Genomic DNA, 14,903 nt, shown 5'->3' on the forward strand with positions numbered 1-14,903 from the left:
TCTTCTCTCTCCCCGAGTCCACCGTGACTCACAGTTAATCAGAATGGGGGAAATTCCCTCCTGATTTGATGTCCAGGAGTCAAGATATTCTTTTCAATTTTGAGTTGTCTAAATTTCTTTCCATGAACTGTAGTGGTCCACCATTGTCCTTTCCTGGACTGGACAATAGATGTTTACATGCAACAGGCTTCAAGTAACTAACTGGCTTGACAGGTGCCCCTCTCTGCTTAGCTGCTCACCGTCCTGCTGTGAGGTGTAGCTGAATCTGTGCCAGAGATTATGAGCACAATTTTCTATATACAAAAATACATACATTCATAATCAGTCTTGACCATCAAGTTCAGACCATTACAGGCTTTCATTAAAGACCTTCATTAATATGTTTTTATTGTACAATAACACAATATACAATCGGTTGGTTTAACTGATCATTTTGGGAGTTAAAACCTTCTGTTCCATCCTTAGGGTGTCTGGACCATAATTGCCCCACTGACTAAGGTTCTCTAGAATAGTTTTATTGGCTTTTCCACTAATCACTCAAACATACAGTCTACAGTATTCATGGTAAAAAAAAATCATTGCATAGGAGGACAATTTACTGGGCAAAAGAGGAATTTTGTTTTAGTCTGGGTAAATTTCCATCTGGTAGTCTCCAAGATGGTAAACTTTTTTCAAGCATTTGAGAATTTCAGATGACCAGATTACTTTGAATGTATCCTTTTAACTCAAATATGTGGCAACATTTTTCAGAAAATGGAACTGAATCCAAAACCCAGCGTTCTTATTTGTTGAAACTCCAGCTAAATACTACTTAATTCCTTTCTTTGCTCTTCCTCCTCCTCAGTGGTTGTGGCAACCATTGTATGTCTTTAATTTTTGTTAAAGTTTTGTTAATTCTTTTTTCAATACAGCTTTGCAAGAGTAATAATTTACATATTTAAATAAAAACTTTCTCATTTGTCCTGTTTTGCTTTAATAATCACCAATAACAACTATTGTACATCAGCACTAACTTTTTATACTGTCCGTGGGTGGCTATAACAATCTGTGGATTTAGCCATTGTGGTTGCCAACTGATCGCATAGGTGAACTGTGAAGAAAACAAATTTACCTTTTGCTCCAAGTTATGGTTAACCTATAGGAGAGTTTACATTGGAAGTGAGTTGTCTTAGGGAGCATGTCTTTTAAAGTTAGCTCCAGCAGACATAGACAATCATCAGCTAACAAACAGTTCAGCAGGTCTGATTATAGATGGTCCTTGATAGACAACAACTTTAAGTCTAAGATGTGACCTTAAACATAGCTGTACGCTGTGTGTTTCGCTAGTTGTAGAGAAAATATACTTTCCCCACAAAAAAACCTGATTATTCATGCTATGAACTAAGTAGTGGGGCAAATCATGATGAAGCTGAAGTTCAGTTCCTTAGAAGGTGCTATCCCTAGCTATGGGTTTGAGAAGCCGCTTCAGCCCCTCCACATCCACCTTAATTGTGAGGAACACCGCATCTATGTAAGCAGATCCAATAGCTCCTTCCCCAACTCACCCTCATCAGTTCCCTCTGCCTCAGCATATTTTAGGATGGTGCAGAGCCCATCTTCACAATGCACATGAGGCACAAAAGTCACCTTGGGCAGCCATTGTGCCATTGCTTCCTGCAGAGGCAATGAATGAATTAACTTCAGAGAACTCCAATCAATGAAATTGATCAAATGAAATTCTGTGCATGATGGGTGCAGTATTATACATGGTGTGTAGCCAGTGTTGTATTTTTATTGTTTTATGCAAGAAAAGCAGTAGTATATGTAGAGTAGATATTTTATTGCATATTTTGTCCTGTGCATGAAAAATGTTTGATCTTATCTGAAAGCATTAAATTATAGAACACTTGATTTCTTCTACAATGCATGCTGACACTTGTAGAAATAATAGCTATTAACAAAATCCAAGCACTTTTTAAAAAGCACACTGTGGACTGTTTGCCATTCCTTAAATAACAGGAAAATATTTTTTTCTACAGCTGGACCTTTGGAACTGCCTCTTTTTGAACTGATACCATCACAAAGGCAGGTGGTTTTTCATGGAGACCGCTTGCCATTTCAGTGCACTGCAACATATGTTGACAACACTACCCAAGTATACTGGTACCATGATGGTCATCTTATTGAAAGTGATGAAGAGAGTGGCATATTTGTGGAGGACAGCATAATACACGACTGCTGTTTAATTACACGGTAATGTATACACATTTTAGTGATATACAGTACTGCAGGCAGTGTGAACAAATGCAAAATAAGTAACAAGCCTAACAGGAAAGTGCAGAAAGATTAGTTTGATTTGGTGAAATGGAGTGTTCCATATGCATGGTGTTGAACCTTGAGAGATAGAGGCATGGAATCTCCATATCTATATGTGGATGCATATTCTAACCCTCATTTTTCTAGTCTACATGCTGCAATATTCAGATTAGAACTTGAAGAATCACTGAGAAAATGTTGGTGTCTCTGACTTGCTCTGGAATTGGGAGCTAGAGAAAACTCCAAGGTAGTGATTGGTGGTTCTGACACATAGCCAGAAATTGTATAGTGCTGATATTTTATTTGTGCATCATTTGAGCAGCAATCTTGGGTTCTATTTGATGCTTAATTGCTGAACAGCTAGGTAAAGTGACTTAGCAAAGCAAAAACCCGTTTAACGTGTAAATTAATGCTCCTCTACCGTTCTGAGGTTACTTTAAACTTCAGACTGTGCAACAAAGGATACTGAAAGCACGAAAAGTCCATATTGCTAAAACTTTTAGAAAAGAATCTCATCTCAGACAGTATTTTTAGACTGTAAACAATATTGTTAAAAAATCAGTGCCGTTTTTTTGGAAGGACACAGACTTAAAGCTTAATTATCTGAAAAGAACAGGAAAGTTTTCACATTAATTAATTGGAAGAGTAATGTTAGGATTTTTCTGAAATAATCTGAATTGATTAAATAAAATCCAGTGACAAGGGAGACGATTTACCATTTGTAACTTATTAAAGACGTGGGAATAGTTTTAAAATAAATCGGTGAACTAAATGTACAAATCTTAGCCAAACCACTTTTTGCTGAGACAACCGGAAACAGCAAAGTGGGATCCAGCTACAAAGCACTATAAATAGAAGAGATTGGATTCATTTATTTAGGATCCAGCACATTATATACTATTATGTTTGGTGTCTTATAGTTATTTTAGTTAGATAATCTTGTCTTTTGCATCTGACTAGTACCTGTCTTTACAGGTCTCTACAATCTTAGATATGACCATCCTTGGATATCCTCAGGTGTTTTAGATGTGAAAAAATGTTGAAAGAATAGAGTAGCATATAATTCAAGTAAAAGGTTGATTGCATAAAAAACATTTTAAAAATAGCAACTAATAAAAAGGTTGCCTAATAGTGAACCTACCGTGTTGGCTTATGCCTCTGTTTTGTCTTTTAGTTTTTCCCTCATATATTTTTATTCATATATTTATTTTTGGTTCCCATCATGATGGCAAAAACTAGCTCTGAAAGAAGCTAAACTATTGCAAATATCCTTTCAGCAGATCCCTGGCCAGTTTCCCTATGTGATCAGGAAGAATCAATCCTTCAAGGCTATTTGTATTCTTTACCACCACCTTTCTCTGTCTAAAAAACAGTGAAAGTAACCATACTAATTACTTTTTGTAACATCATTAATTTATTTCCACCTCAACCACTTTCTATAATGTAATTTACCCAAAATGCTTCTTGAACTGTCAAACTAAGGTTATGGAAGGGTTGTTTTGTATCTAATAAATTGCTTCCAAACCATTGGGCGCTTTCCTGCTTTAGTGATTTTTGCTGGGTCTCCTTATTGGTGATTTGACCCCATTTGGTTTTTGATAGATGGAGAGGTGTGGAAGTGATCTATTCTTTCATCTATTAACTTGTAATAGCAATGTCAAGGGGTGTAATGGATAATGAACAAGAATATTATACCAATTAATATGGTAATGCCAAGTGTAGGAGCTGGTATAGTGTTGCTAAATCATTTCAATTTAAGCATGTGCTCCTTATTTCCATGATATCAGAATTAAGAGACATACTGTTAATTACCATCATTACACTCTTCAACCAAATTATATCTTATACTATATGAGCAATTTGTAGGAAGGAAGAGGGTCATAGTACACTGAAGTATTAAATTGTCTGATCATATTAGGGTCTGCAAAATTGCTACTGCTTCCTCTTTAAAAAGTTAGTTTATGGAGCAAACAAACTGAATTTATTTATGATTGCTAGCTTTTTGTCCAATCATAAAATACAAATCTATGCCTATAGTAATATTTTAATAAAGATTACTGAGCTTCTGTCTATCACTTTAAAGAGTGCTCTTAAACAGATGCTTTGAACCTTGGTTCGAGCGATTATGAGCTAATTCAGTTTAAACTAAATGGATGGATAAACAAAAATAGATCTGGGACTAGGGTTTTTTATTTCAAAAGGGCTAACTTTAAAGAATTAAGGAAATTAGTTAGGGAAGTGGATTGGACTGAAGAACTTGGGGATCTAAAGATGGAGGAAGCTTGGAATTATTTCAAGTCAAAGTTGCAGAAACTATCAGAAGCCTGCATCCCAAGAAATGGGAAAAAAATCATAGGCAGGAGTTGTAGACCAAGCTGGAAGAGCAAGCATCTCAGAGAGGTGATTAAGAAAAAGCAGAAAGCCTACAAGGAATGGCAGATCAGCAAGGAAATCCACCTTATTGAGGTCAGAACATGTAGGGATAAAGTTAGAAAGGCCAAAAGCCATGTGGAGTTGGACCTTGCAAAGGGACTTTCACTTAAAGTCGCATTTTTCAGGAACATAACCACAAAGTTAAGTGAGGAGTTACTGTACTAAAAATACATTAGTAAAAGTTTGGTCCTAAAATCACTTGACAGCATTTTCTAAGTTTTTATGTCATTTTCATGCACGCTGTATTGAATGGTTTTATATATATTTGCTGCAGTTATTATTACTGTGTATTACTGTAGTGCTTAGGGTCCCCAGCCATAAACTACCACTTTTGATAGGCATTGTACAACTCTAAACAAAAAGTCCCTCCCCTGGGGAGCTCACATAGTATCAATACATAAATAAAACTACTCCTTCCAGTAGTTCTTACTACATACTGCCTTCCTGTGCGTTCAGCTCCCATTGAAATCCATTCCATTTCTCTGATTGCACTGAGGGCAGAATTTGACCCATAATGCTTAGCAGCTTATGGTTCTACTTGAACAAAGAGGTGATGCTCCAAAAGCAACTTATTTAAACAGTTGTAGATTATTATTTTATTTAGTAGCTCCAGATTTTCAGATATTTGTAGACATGGATTTGTAACACAAATATCCTACTAAATCTTTCCATTTTATTAATTGACAACATGCAAAGATAGAATATCCAAATGCATATTTATGTCTCCTATGGTAAAGCAGAATAAAATAAACACTTTTTCTTGTGTTAATTATAGATTTTTGAAACCATATTCTGTCTTGTGATATTTTTCTTGGCAAAGGGCATTTCCTTATGGGATATTCAAAAGGGTGTTTTCAATTCTGCTGCTAGCTCACATTTACCATTTCTTGCCAACAATAATAGTATTTGATTGTGCTCATGTTGAACTTTCTGTCATTATTCCTATATGTGTATATATACATATGTCATATCCGTACATGAAAATGTAACTGTAATACGGAACTAATTTCCTATCATCAGTGAACTGATGTAGGAGAAATTGACTTGTGTTTGTACCAAGTCAGTGCTAGTTTCTTAGGGCTAAACCATTAGATTGGGACCTAGCTCATGGTAAGAGGCAGCACAATAACACGCGATCTCTGGAGCAGCCCAGAAGAGAGACTAACTCACTTGAGCACCATCATTCTCCTGATCTCCTCACTTTTCTGGGGAGGGTGTCACAGTATTTAGTTACACTGATACACTGGCGTAACTAAAACTTACAGGTGTGTGTGGAGTCTAGGCTCCAGCTATTCCCTTCAACACTTCCCACCCACCTTTGGGGTGAGGGTGGGAAATGTAGTCTGCTTCCCATTTTCACAGGAAGCTATAATACAGTTCATTAGCACAAGGGAGTAAGGGAGATAACTGATACTCGTATTCCCTGATGCTTGAATGTGTAAGCGGGGGAATGGTCCCACTATTGCGGGGAACTTTTCTGGCTGCTGTACTACCCCAGTGAAGTGGGTTAGCGAAAGGATCTGAGTCCTCGCTCCCCTTCCACTCTCCTGTCTGGCAGAGTCCTCGTAACCCCAATAAGTCTGGGCCCAGAATTCCTGTGGGGCTGCTGTGGTCGCCTGGGACAGGGGCTAGGGTGTACCCACTCCGGGGTACACTCTCTGCACTGGGCATCTCCCTAACCCACTTCATACAATTTAAAGCAAATACAAGTTGTTTAATTAACAATTAATTTAAAAAAAGAATAAGGAAAAATGGGAAAGGTTAAAGGAAAACACATCACCCTGCTCTGTGGCAGGGAACATTACAAACAGTGTCTCTGGACATCAGGGCACTTCACAGTCTGTTTCTTGTAGGTCTCAGGTCTCTTTCTCAGGCCCTGGCTCTGCTGCAGGGATGCTGCGGGTTGGACACTTGCAATAGTGGTGGCCACACACCTCTGGGCTTTGGGTGGTGGGACCCTTCTTCCCAGTGTCAGCCCCAGTGCTGCCCAGAGGATTCGGGGGCCTGGGGCAAAGCAATTTCAGGGGGCCCTTCCATAAAAAAAAAAGTTGCAATACTATAGAATACTATATTCTCGTGGGGGCCCCTGTGGGGCCTGGGGCAAACTGCCCCACTTGCCCTCTCCTTTGGGCGGCCCTGGTCAGCCCCCAGTTGGGTTAAGATCCCCCTACCAGTCTGGCCTGCAAGGACTCTTGGCTGGGGGTGTCTTTCTGTGCTGGGCCCTTTGCCCAAGGTTTCCCCTTGGCTGGCCCCAGTTGCTCACCACACCTGGCTCCATGCCTGCAGCTCTGCTCCCAGCACAGGATCTGCTCTCCCTGGGGTGTCTCTGGCTCCGTGGCTGCAGCTCTGCTCCCAGCACAGGATCTGCTCTCTCTGGGCTGTCTCTGTCTCTGTCTCTTGCCAACTACAAAACCAGTTTCTCCTCCCTTGGTTTTCACACCTCAACTGCTAGAAGAGGGCCTCATCCTCCCTGATTGAACTAACATCGTTAACTCCAGCCTGCTTCTTGCTTGCATATAAATACCTGCCCCTGGAAATTTCCACTACATGCATCTGACGAAGTGGGTATTCACCCACGAAAGCTCATGCTCCAAAACTTCTGTTAGTCTATAAGGTGCCACAGGACTCTTTGCTGCTTTTACAGATCCAGACTAACACGGCTACCCCTCTGATACTTGTCTCTGTGACTCTGCTCCCAACTCTGACCTGCTTCCTGAGCTGCTTTTCTGGCCCCTCTGGATCTGGCACAGCTCTACTCCCCAGCTCAGCTTGGGCCCCTGCTTTCTCCTTATCAGCTCGGCCCCACTCTGTCTGACCCAGGCAATTCCAGCTCACAAGGAGGACAGGACCCCCCTGGTCTCCTGATTCCCTGATTAGCCTGCCCGCCCTGTCAATCAGGCTCAGAGGCTGAGGCTGACCTGTAGCATTGGCCTCTCCCCAATTTTTTAGTGCTGGGAGCTAGCCAACCAAAACACCCCCACTGAATGTTAATAAGGGGGCAACAGTCCCCTTACACATGCAAGGTGGGCCACAATCTGCCCCGTAGTTTGTAGAGAAAATAAATCCAGTGGTTTGTTATAGTAGCCACCCTTTTACTGATGACTTAGTTACTGGGGTTTTTTAGAATTTAAGGACTTTTTTAAAATTGGGACATTAAATGAAACTGAGAAGATAATTTTAAGTAAAGGTGTAAAATAAAGAGCAGGATTGATATATAGACAGTGAAGACATTAACACTCTGATTTATGGTGTTGTCTCATTTTTGTCCCATTCTATTTGCTGTCCTTTGAGATTACACATATGGACTCCAATCCTGCAAACCCTTAGGCGCACAAGTAAAATTGAGGGCTATTTGCATATGTAAAGTGATTTACATGTGTAAATATTTCAGGATTATAGCTTATGAAATGGCTTGGTAACACTTAGGTGTTAGGTTTGATAACAGTTTATGATAAATTATAGGAATTCTAGGAGACTACACATTATTCTACATATTACCAGAACTTTTCTAAAACTGTTCTTTTTGTTTTGTTTTCCATTAGCTGGGCAGATGTTATTTTTTACAAAAAAAAAAAATTCTCTTCCAGCTCAGGACAGTTTTACTTCCAGGTAAAAGCACCTTTTCTGCTAACAGAAGAGTTATGTACAGCAAACAACAACTATCTCCTCAAACTTGAATCTATTTTTTTACTTTGTTGTTCTGAGGGGTTGCCAGTATGCAGGTACTACAATTATATATTAGCATTTATCATTTTTAGATTTTCTGTTCAGAGAAAATATTGTAGCTGTCAAGAATCCACCAGCTCCTCAGCAGTGAGAGGTTTTTTCCCCCAGATAATTGCACTATTTACCCAATAGACTCTAATGACTACTTTAGAGATTCTTTGTTCTATCCTGTAAATACTTATTTAGGCAGTGTTTAGAAGCACTTATTTCATTGAGGCTTTAATAGTTGCTGTGGGGCTATTATGATTTGTGAGGCTCTTTTTGAAAACAGTGACTTGTGCAGTAGGTTAAGAACCCATGAAAGTAGGTGTTAACGGGAAAACTAGCATGCCCTTAACTGAAGCTGAGATAGTAGGTGCTATTAGAAGACATACTATTCACATCATCTAAGTATTTGATCATCATGCTATGTAGATCCAAATGCCACCTGGAATTTATGCTGCTATGTCCCAACCATGAACCATTGCAATTGATAGTTTTCATTTTAAAATGTGTTCAAAGTATAGAGCTATGAGCTGCCATAGATGTACATTGAGAGTATTTAGAATACATTACCAAAAGGAAATACGAGTAGGAATCTGAGCGTTTCATGCACATAGTATTTCCTCATGCTTTCCCAGCAGAGTCCTCTACGTATGTTGTGATGAGCTGTCTTGGGCTGAGTGTTAATGATTAAGGAAACAGGAAACACCTGTTTGAGACAATGCAGAACAAAATCACCACTGATAAACCTTCAAGAAATGCAAGGATAGGAGAAAAAAGGAGTGAAATAAAATTCTGCAAAGTGCTAAAAGCATATTCCTTAAAGCACCTGTTCCTGAAGGAAAGTGATTAGATGTAAATCTCAGCTTTGATTTATTTTTTTAAAGTAAATTTATAATCATTGTGGTTGCAGAGGAAAGTTCAAAAACAGGACCCACAAAGACTCAAAAACCAGAAGGCAAATAAAAAGCTCAACACTTTTTACAAAATACATCATGATCTTAAAATCAATCTCATGTGTTTTTAGTATCTGACTCATTATTTATAAATTGTCGGGATTGGCAATACTGCTGTTGGAAAAAGAATTTCATTGGGTGAGAGGAAGAGTTGCAAAAGCATGCTGACAAAATGAGGATAGGACAAGGTGTGGCTGTTGGGAGAGAACACACAGTGGGCATCAAGACATACCAAGAGGTAGGCTGTCAGTTTCATGGCAATTTTGAGATCCAGTGGAAGAGATGTGAGTGAACTTGTGGTGGTGCTGATATGATAGGAGTATTTTGAGAGTTGCGTTCTAGAGATAAATAGATTGCAAACCGGATGAATGATTAGATGAGGCTGTATGAGTGTAAAGTGATGGGAGACTTAATCTAGGCAAGACAAAAAGACAACAGTTGTGAGGATAAGAGAGACCAAGAAATCTGATTCATCCCATAGATTTTTTTAGAAGGACTTTATGTACTGCTGTCAGTGACCTCTTGTTGATGGATGAGCAACTAAAGGGCATATTGAGAGGCAAGTGGTAATCAGCAGAAATTGTATAGTGCTGATATTTTATTTGTGCATCATTTGAGCAGCAATCTTGGGTTCTATTTGATGCTTAATTGCTGAACAGCTAGGTAAAGTGACTTAGCAAAGCAAAAACCCGTTTAACGTGTAAATTAATGCTCCTCTACTGTTTTGAGGTTACTTTAAACTTCAGACTGTGCAACAAAGGATACTGAAAGCACGAAAAGTCCATATTGCTAAAACTTTTAGAAAAGAATCTCATCTCAGACAGTATTTTTAGACTGTAAACAATATTGTTAAAAAATCAGTGCCGTTTTTTTGGAAGGACACAGACTTAAGGCTTAATTATCTGAAAAGAACAGGAAAGTTTTCACATTAATTAATTGGAAGAGTAATGTTAGGATTTTTCTGAAATAATCTGAATTGATTAAATAAAATCCAGCGACAAGGGAGACGATTTACCATTTGTAACTTATTAAAGACGTGGGAATAGTTTTAAAATAAATCGGTGAACTAAATGTACAAATCCCGTGGAAAACAGTAGGGGCAGATATGGTACATTCTACTTGTTTGATGGAATAAAGGCAACTGAAAAAATTTGTCTTGTGATATACTATCTGACGGCTTAATTTTGAGAATACTGAAATATTGTTACGAGATAAGAACATTAATCAAAACAAGTATTGTTAACTGTAAAGTTTTGGCTGAAAGGCTAAAAAAAAAAAATCATGTTTCCTAAAGAAAATAGGTACTGTTAGCTATGTATTTAGTGAATCTTCCAGCATGGAATGGTGGAAGGGTCAGCTTCAAAAGGCTGAGTTCTTGCCTACTTGGAAGAATTACATTTTTACTCACTTCCCCCTAAAGATTTCCTGGGAAACCCACTTAACTTTTAAAAGTTCATGTTGTTTAAAAAAATAATCATTTGAGGCTCAGGGTTTCCATTAGTCAGGACACCTCTCTAGAGGCGTTACATACAATCCCACAATAACACATAACCATTTGCATTTTTAATACAGTGAATTAATCCAGTAGGGTTTAACTTCATTCAATAAGGTCTGTCCGGGCTATTGTCATATGTCACATACATCTATCTTGCCAGGTATTTAACCAGCTGCCACATGGTCCCTCTCTGTCTCTCTATCTGAGCCTGTCAGGCCTCATTGAGAACATCCTGAGCAGCCCTTGGCAACTCATGACCCTGGCAGGAATCAAGACACTTTTTGACTGTTTTTATAGCCGTTTGATCTGTCAACTCCCCACTTTGGCAAAACAAGATGTATAACATGTTGGAGACAGGACCTTTGAAGTCAACAGTTTGCCACATTGTCTTTCAAGTGTCTACCTGGATGTTCTTATCTGGGAAGTCATAGTATTGCTTCCCTGTTTGTTATTCCCATAGCCTTCTCTTGCTAAATCAATGCATTCACAAATGCAAGTCTTCTGACCCCAGTAACCCTCACTGACCAGGTTTCATACAGTATTCATAAATTGTTACATTTCAATATTCATAATTACAAGTGATTAGATAGCAGCCCCACTTCAGCCACACTGCTGTACAAGCATTTGAACGAAAAACATGAGAGAGAAATAATTTCAAATTAAAAAATTAGTTAATGTAGTGAACTGAGCATTACCTTTTTCTGGCTAGTCCCAAAGGCCTGTAATCAAGTAATCAAGAATCATCAAAAAGAGGTTAACACTTCTCATGAATCATCTGGGAAATGTTTTTACTTTAAAAGCTTTTTATGCAATTTTGACTCTGTTGGACTGATTGTCACAATGATATTTTTGTCTGATAACCTCTGCTAGTGTACAAGAACTATGCAAATGGAATAAAACTTTCTTTGGATACAATATTCCAGTCTAGAATACTACTTCTCTGAGAGCAAATGGAAGATGTACAACAGGTCTAACTGCATTGTACCAAATGACTGCTGTGGCAATCGAGTGGATTCCAAGATAGTTGGGTAATCCACAGGGTAGCCCGGTCCTCTTAGTACATAAAGCAAAGATGAGCAAGTTAGGCACTATTTAAATCACAATGAAACTTAATGTTTAATATATTAAATATTTTGAGTGTCTGGTTTTTCAACACATAGATTGAATTAAATGATTAGTTATGTGTTGTATATATTTGATCAGAAGAAATAGAACATCCAGTGTATTGAATTTGCTATGACTTTGACAAATTTGATTACACCTGGAATATATTTGCTAGACCTCTTCTGTGTTGCATAAAGACTCTGAATAAGTATCTTCCCTTTTTCTTGCTGCTGTCTGACACAAATTTTCTTTAAAAATCCATCAGTTCTCTAAAGATATTTATCTCATGGGCAATTCTGACAATTTGTCAGAGAGATCAGGCTAGCAATATGTTAGTTTTAAATGCCTAGACTTGCACATTCTCTTTCGATTTTCCATGCTTTAACCTTTTATCCTCTGTGAAAGTCCGCATTCTAAGCAGCAGCAGGCTCCAGGGATCATCATTTTTTAAATTCTTTGTTAGTATTAATAATTTATGGAGGCTTGGATTAGATATAGGCTATGCAGGCTTTTTGCCTAAATTGTGGAAAACAATTTTCTGTGTCTGCCTGCCTGAAGAAGAGTGCCACAAAGTTAAAAAAAAACTGTTCGTGTTCCAATCATTTATTTTTGTTTCTCTCCTGTACAGAGATTGGTTCTTCCAGCGTTATACAGGAAATTAGGTCAGATTCTAAAACCTTTCTGAAGGAAAGATTATCAAAATAGGCTGCTGTAGCCTTCCCATGGTTGTTATTTTTTCAGACATGTAAATGACTATCAGAATGTAAGATAAATGTTGCTAAGGTATTACTTGGGGACAAGAAATGAGTAACTCTACACAACATGACCTAGTTCTGATCTGCCTAATTAGTTATGCATAGCTATAACGAAGAAAATCTATGCTTCAAATGAAAATCTTTTGCCATAGGTTAACTGATTAAATGGATATGCTTTCTGCCTGTATTAAGCTTCCTCACTTAGCAATGACCAATGCTGCAGGCTGTTGTAGAGTATTATAATGACTTTTCATGGAATAGTTTCAGTTGTATATTGTGGTTAATTTTCCAGCATGTCAATCATTACATTTGAGAGAGGACTCCTATCATGCATAAGTTCTCCCAGCACAAAAAGGAGAATATATGTATATCCTTCTGATGGGGTTTGCAGACCCCTCACTAAGACTAAAGGGGTGATGGAGCAGTACTGGGCCAAGAAGGCCCTTCCCCTCAGCAGCTGCAGAGTGTGCTCCAAATAGGGGACCTGTTAGAAATGGGACTCTGGCAAACAAGCTGCAGGGAGAGTGAAAGAGAGGCTGTATACAGGGAGGAAGACAGTTAGTACCTTCTAGGAAAGAGGAATACACAGGGGAAGGACTGTGGGTAAGGCCCAACCAGTCAGCCAGTGACCTGGCCTCTTTTTCTCGCCCCTTTTCCCTGACAAGGAGGAAATCATTGAACACTGCGAAGCGAGCTGGGAAGCCCCAACTGACTATCTGATTCATTGAGACTGCTTGAACGACCTTTTGTGAGGAGGCAAGCAGAGGTCTGTGACCATTCCCCAAACAAAGAGAGACCTGGGCGGGGGGGGGGGATTGGAAGTGGCCCAGAGGAGGCTGGTCTGGTGTATCAGCCAGTGGGAACAGACACATCCCTTGGGCTCTGGGCTGGGACCATGTGGAGAGGGATCACCCAGGTCTCCTTACCCTTCCCTCTGCCCCTAGTCCAACATAGAGAAGGACAGACTGTAACTTGGCTGCCAGACCCTGAGATTGCCTGACAACAGGGGCGGCTCTAGGTATTTTGCCGCCCCAAGCACGGCAGGCAGGCTGCTTTCGGCGGCTTGCCTGCGGGAGGTCCCCGGTCCCGCGGATTCGGCGGCACGCCTGCAGGAGGTCCGCCAAAGCCGTGGTACCAGTGGACCCTCCGCAGGCAAGCTGCCGAAAGCAGCCTGCCTGCCGCCCTCCTGGCACCGGCAGAGTGCCTCCCGGGGCTTGCCGCCCCAGGCACGCACTTAGCGTGCTGGTGCCTGGAGCCAGCCGCCCCTGCCTGACAAGGCCCCCAGTCCCTCCAGACTTTGGAGACTGTTATGCCACAGCATGCCCACTGTGCCAGCTGGCCTCTGAGTGAACCCCACTACAATCCTCTTCCTTGCTTTCAAGGTTCTGTGTTATAATATAAGGTGCATGATAAATTGACAGTGAAATCTAAATGAACAAAATTTGTGCTACTCGGCCCTTTGACCTCATCAGGCAGCTCTCCAGTCAGAACACTTCAGTTCCAAATTGCAGTAATCCCCTCTTGTGAACACCCAGACTTTCCTCCACTGTACCTCTTGGCAAGTCACGAGCTTCTACTGGAAATGGCAACTACTGCACCTCTCAAGAAGAGAGAGAAAAAACATTCCAATTTTAGGAAAGGCATGATGCCCGCTGCAGTGGGCTCTTTCTGTCCTCTGCTTCACCCCTTGGAAACCTCACTACTGCCACGAGGTCTGCTGAGTGAACTCATGGGGATGATCCTCAGCCTTTGTGGGATAAGCCAGGTCCCTGAAGGAGAGGTGGCAGCCAGAGGCACAAGTAAATGCATCTCATGTGAACAGGAGGGACCAGGAGCCTCCATCCTCCTCATGTCTTGATTCCACTCTGATCAAGCTCCCTAAATTCAGCATTCTTCTAGGCTCATGTGGAGACTGAGAGTTTCTACCCCTTGCCAAGACTCCCCACCATCCTCAAGGAAGCTCAAGAGCAGCCTGTTATTAGGAGCCAAAAACCACTATTATTATTGGAACCTTTGAGAAGTCTACTGTAATAATGCCAAGACACAGCATCTCCTGGAAAGATTTACAAAGGAGTTTAAAATTCTATACAGACCCGTGCTTTCTTTAAAGTCTTCCAGAAACCTGAAGTTGCTAAGGATTATAGGTGAAAAAATGTT

General features: G+C 40.0%; 1 protein-coding gene across 5 annotated transcripts in view; it reads left to right on the forward strand.

Annotated features, from left to right (window-relative positions):
- The window catches only part of ADGRA1 (adhesion G protein-coupled receptor A1), a 463,966-nt gene that overhangs the window by 223,199 nt on the left and 225,864 nt on the right, over positions 1-14,903 (forward strand). For all 5 annotated transcript variants that reach the window (XM_039481827.1, XM_039481825.1, XM_039481824.1 and 2 more), the window contains one exon: positions 2,019-2,232. In XM_039481827.1, coding sequence (XP_039337761.1) covers positions 2,019-2,232 — 214 coding nt within the window. The remainder of the gene's footprint in view (positions 1-2,018; positions 2,233-14,903) is intronic.

Source organism: Mauremys reevesii, linkage group 7, assembly GCF_016161935.1.
Source record: "Mauremys reevesii isolate NIE-2019 linkage group 7, ASM1616193v1, whole genome shotgun sequence".
NCBI lineage: Eukaryota > Metazoa > Chordata > Testudines > Geoemydidae > Mauremys > Mauremys reevesii.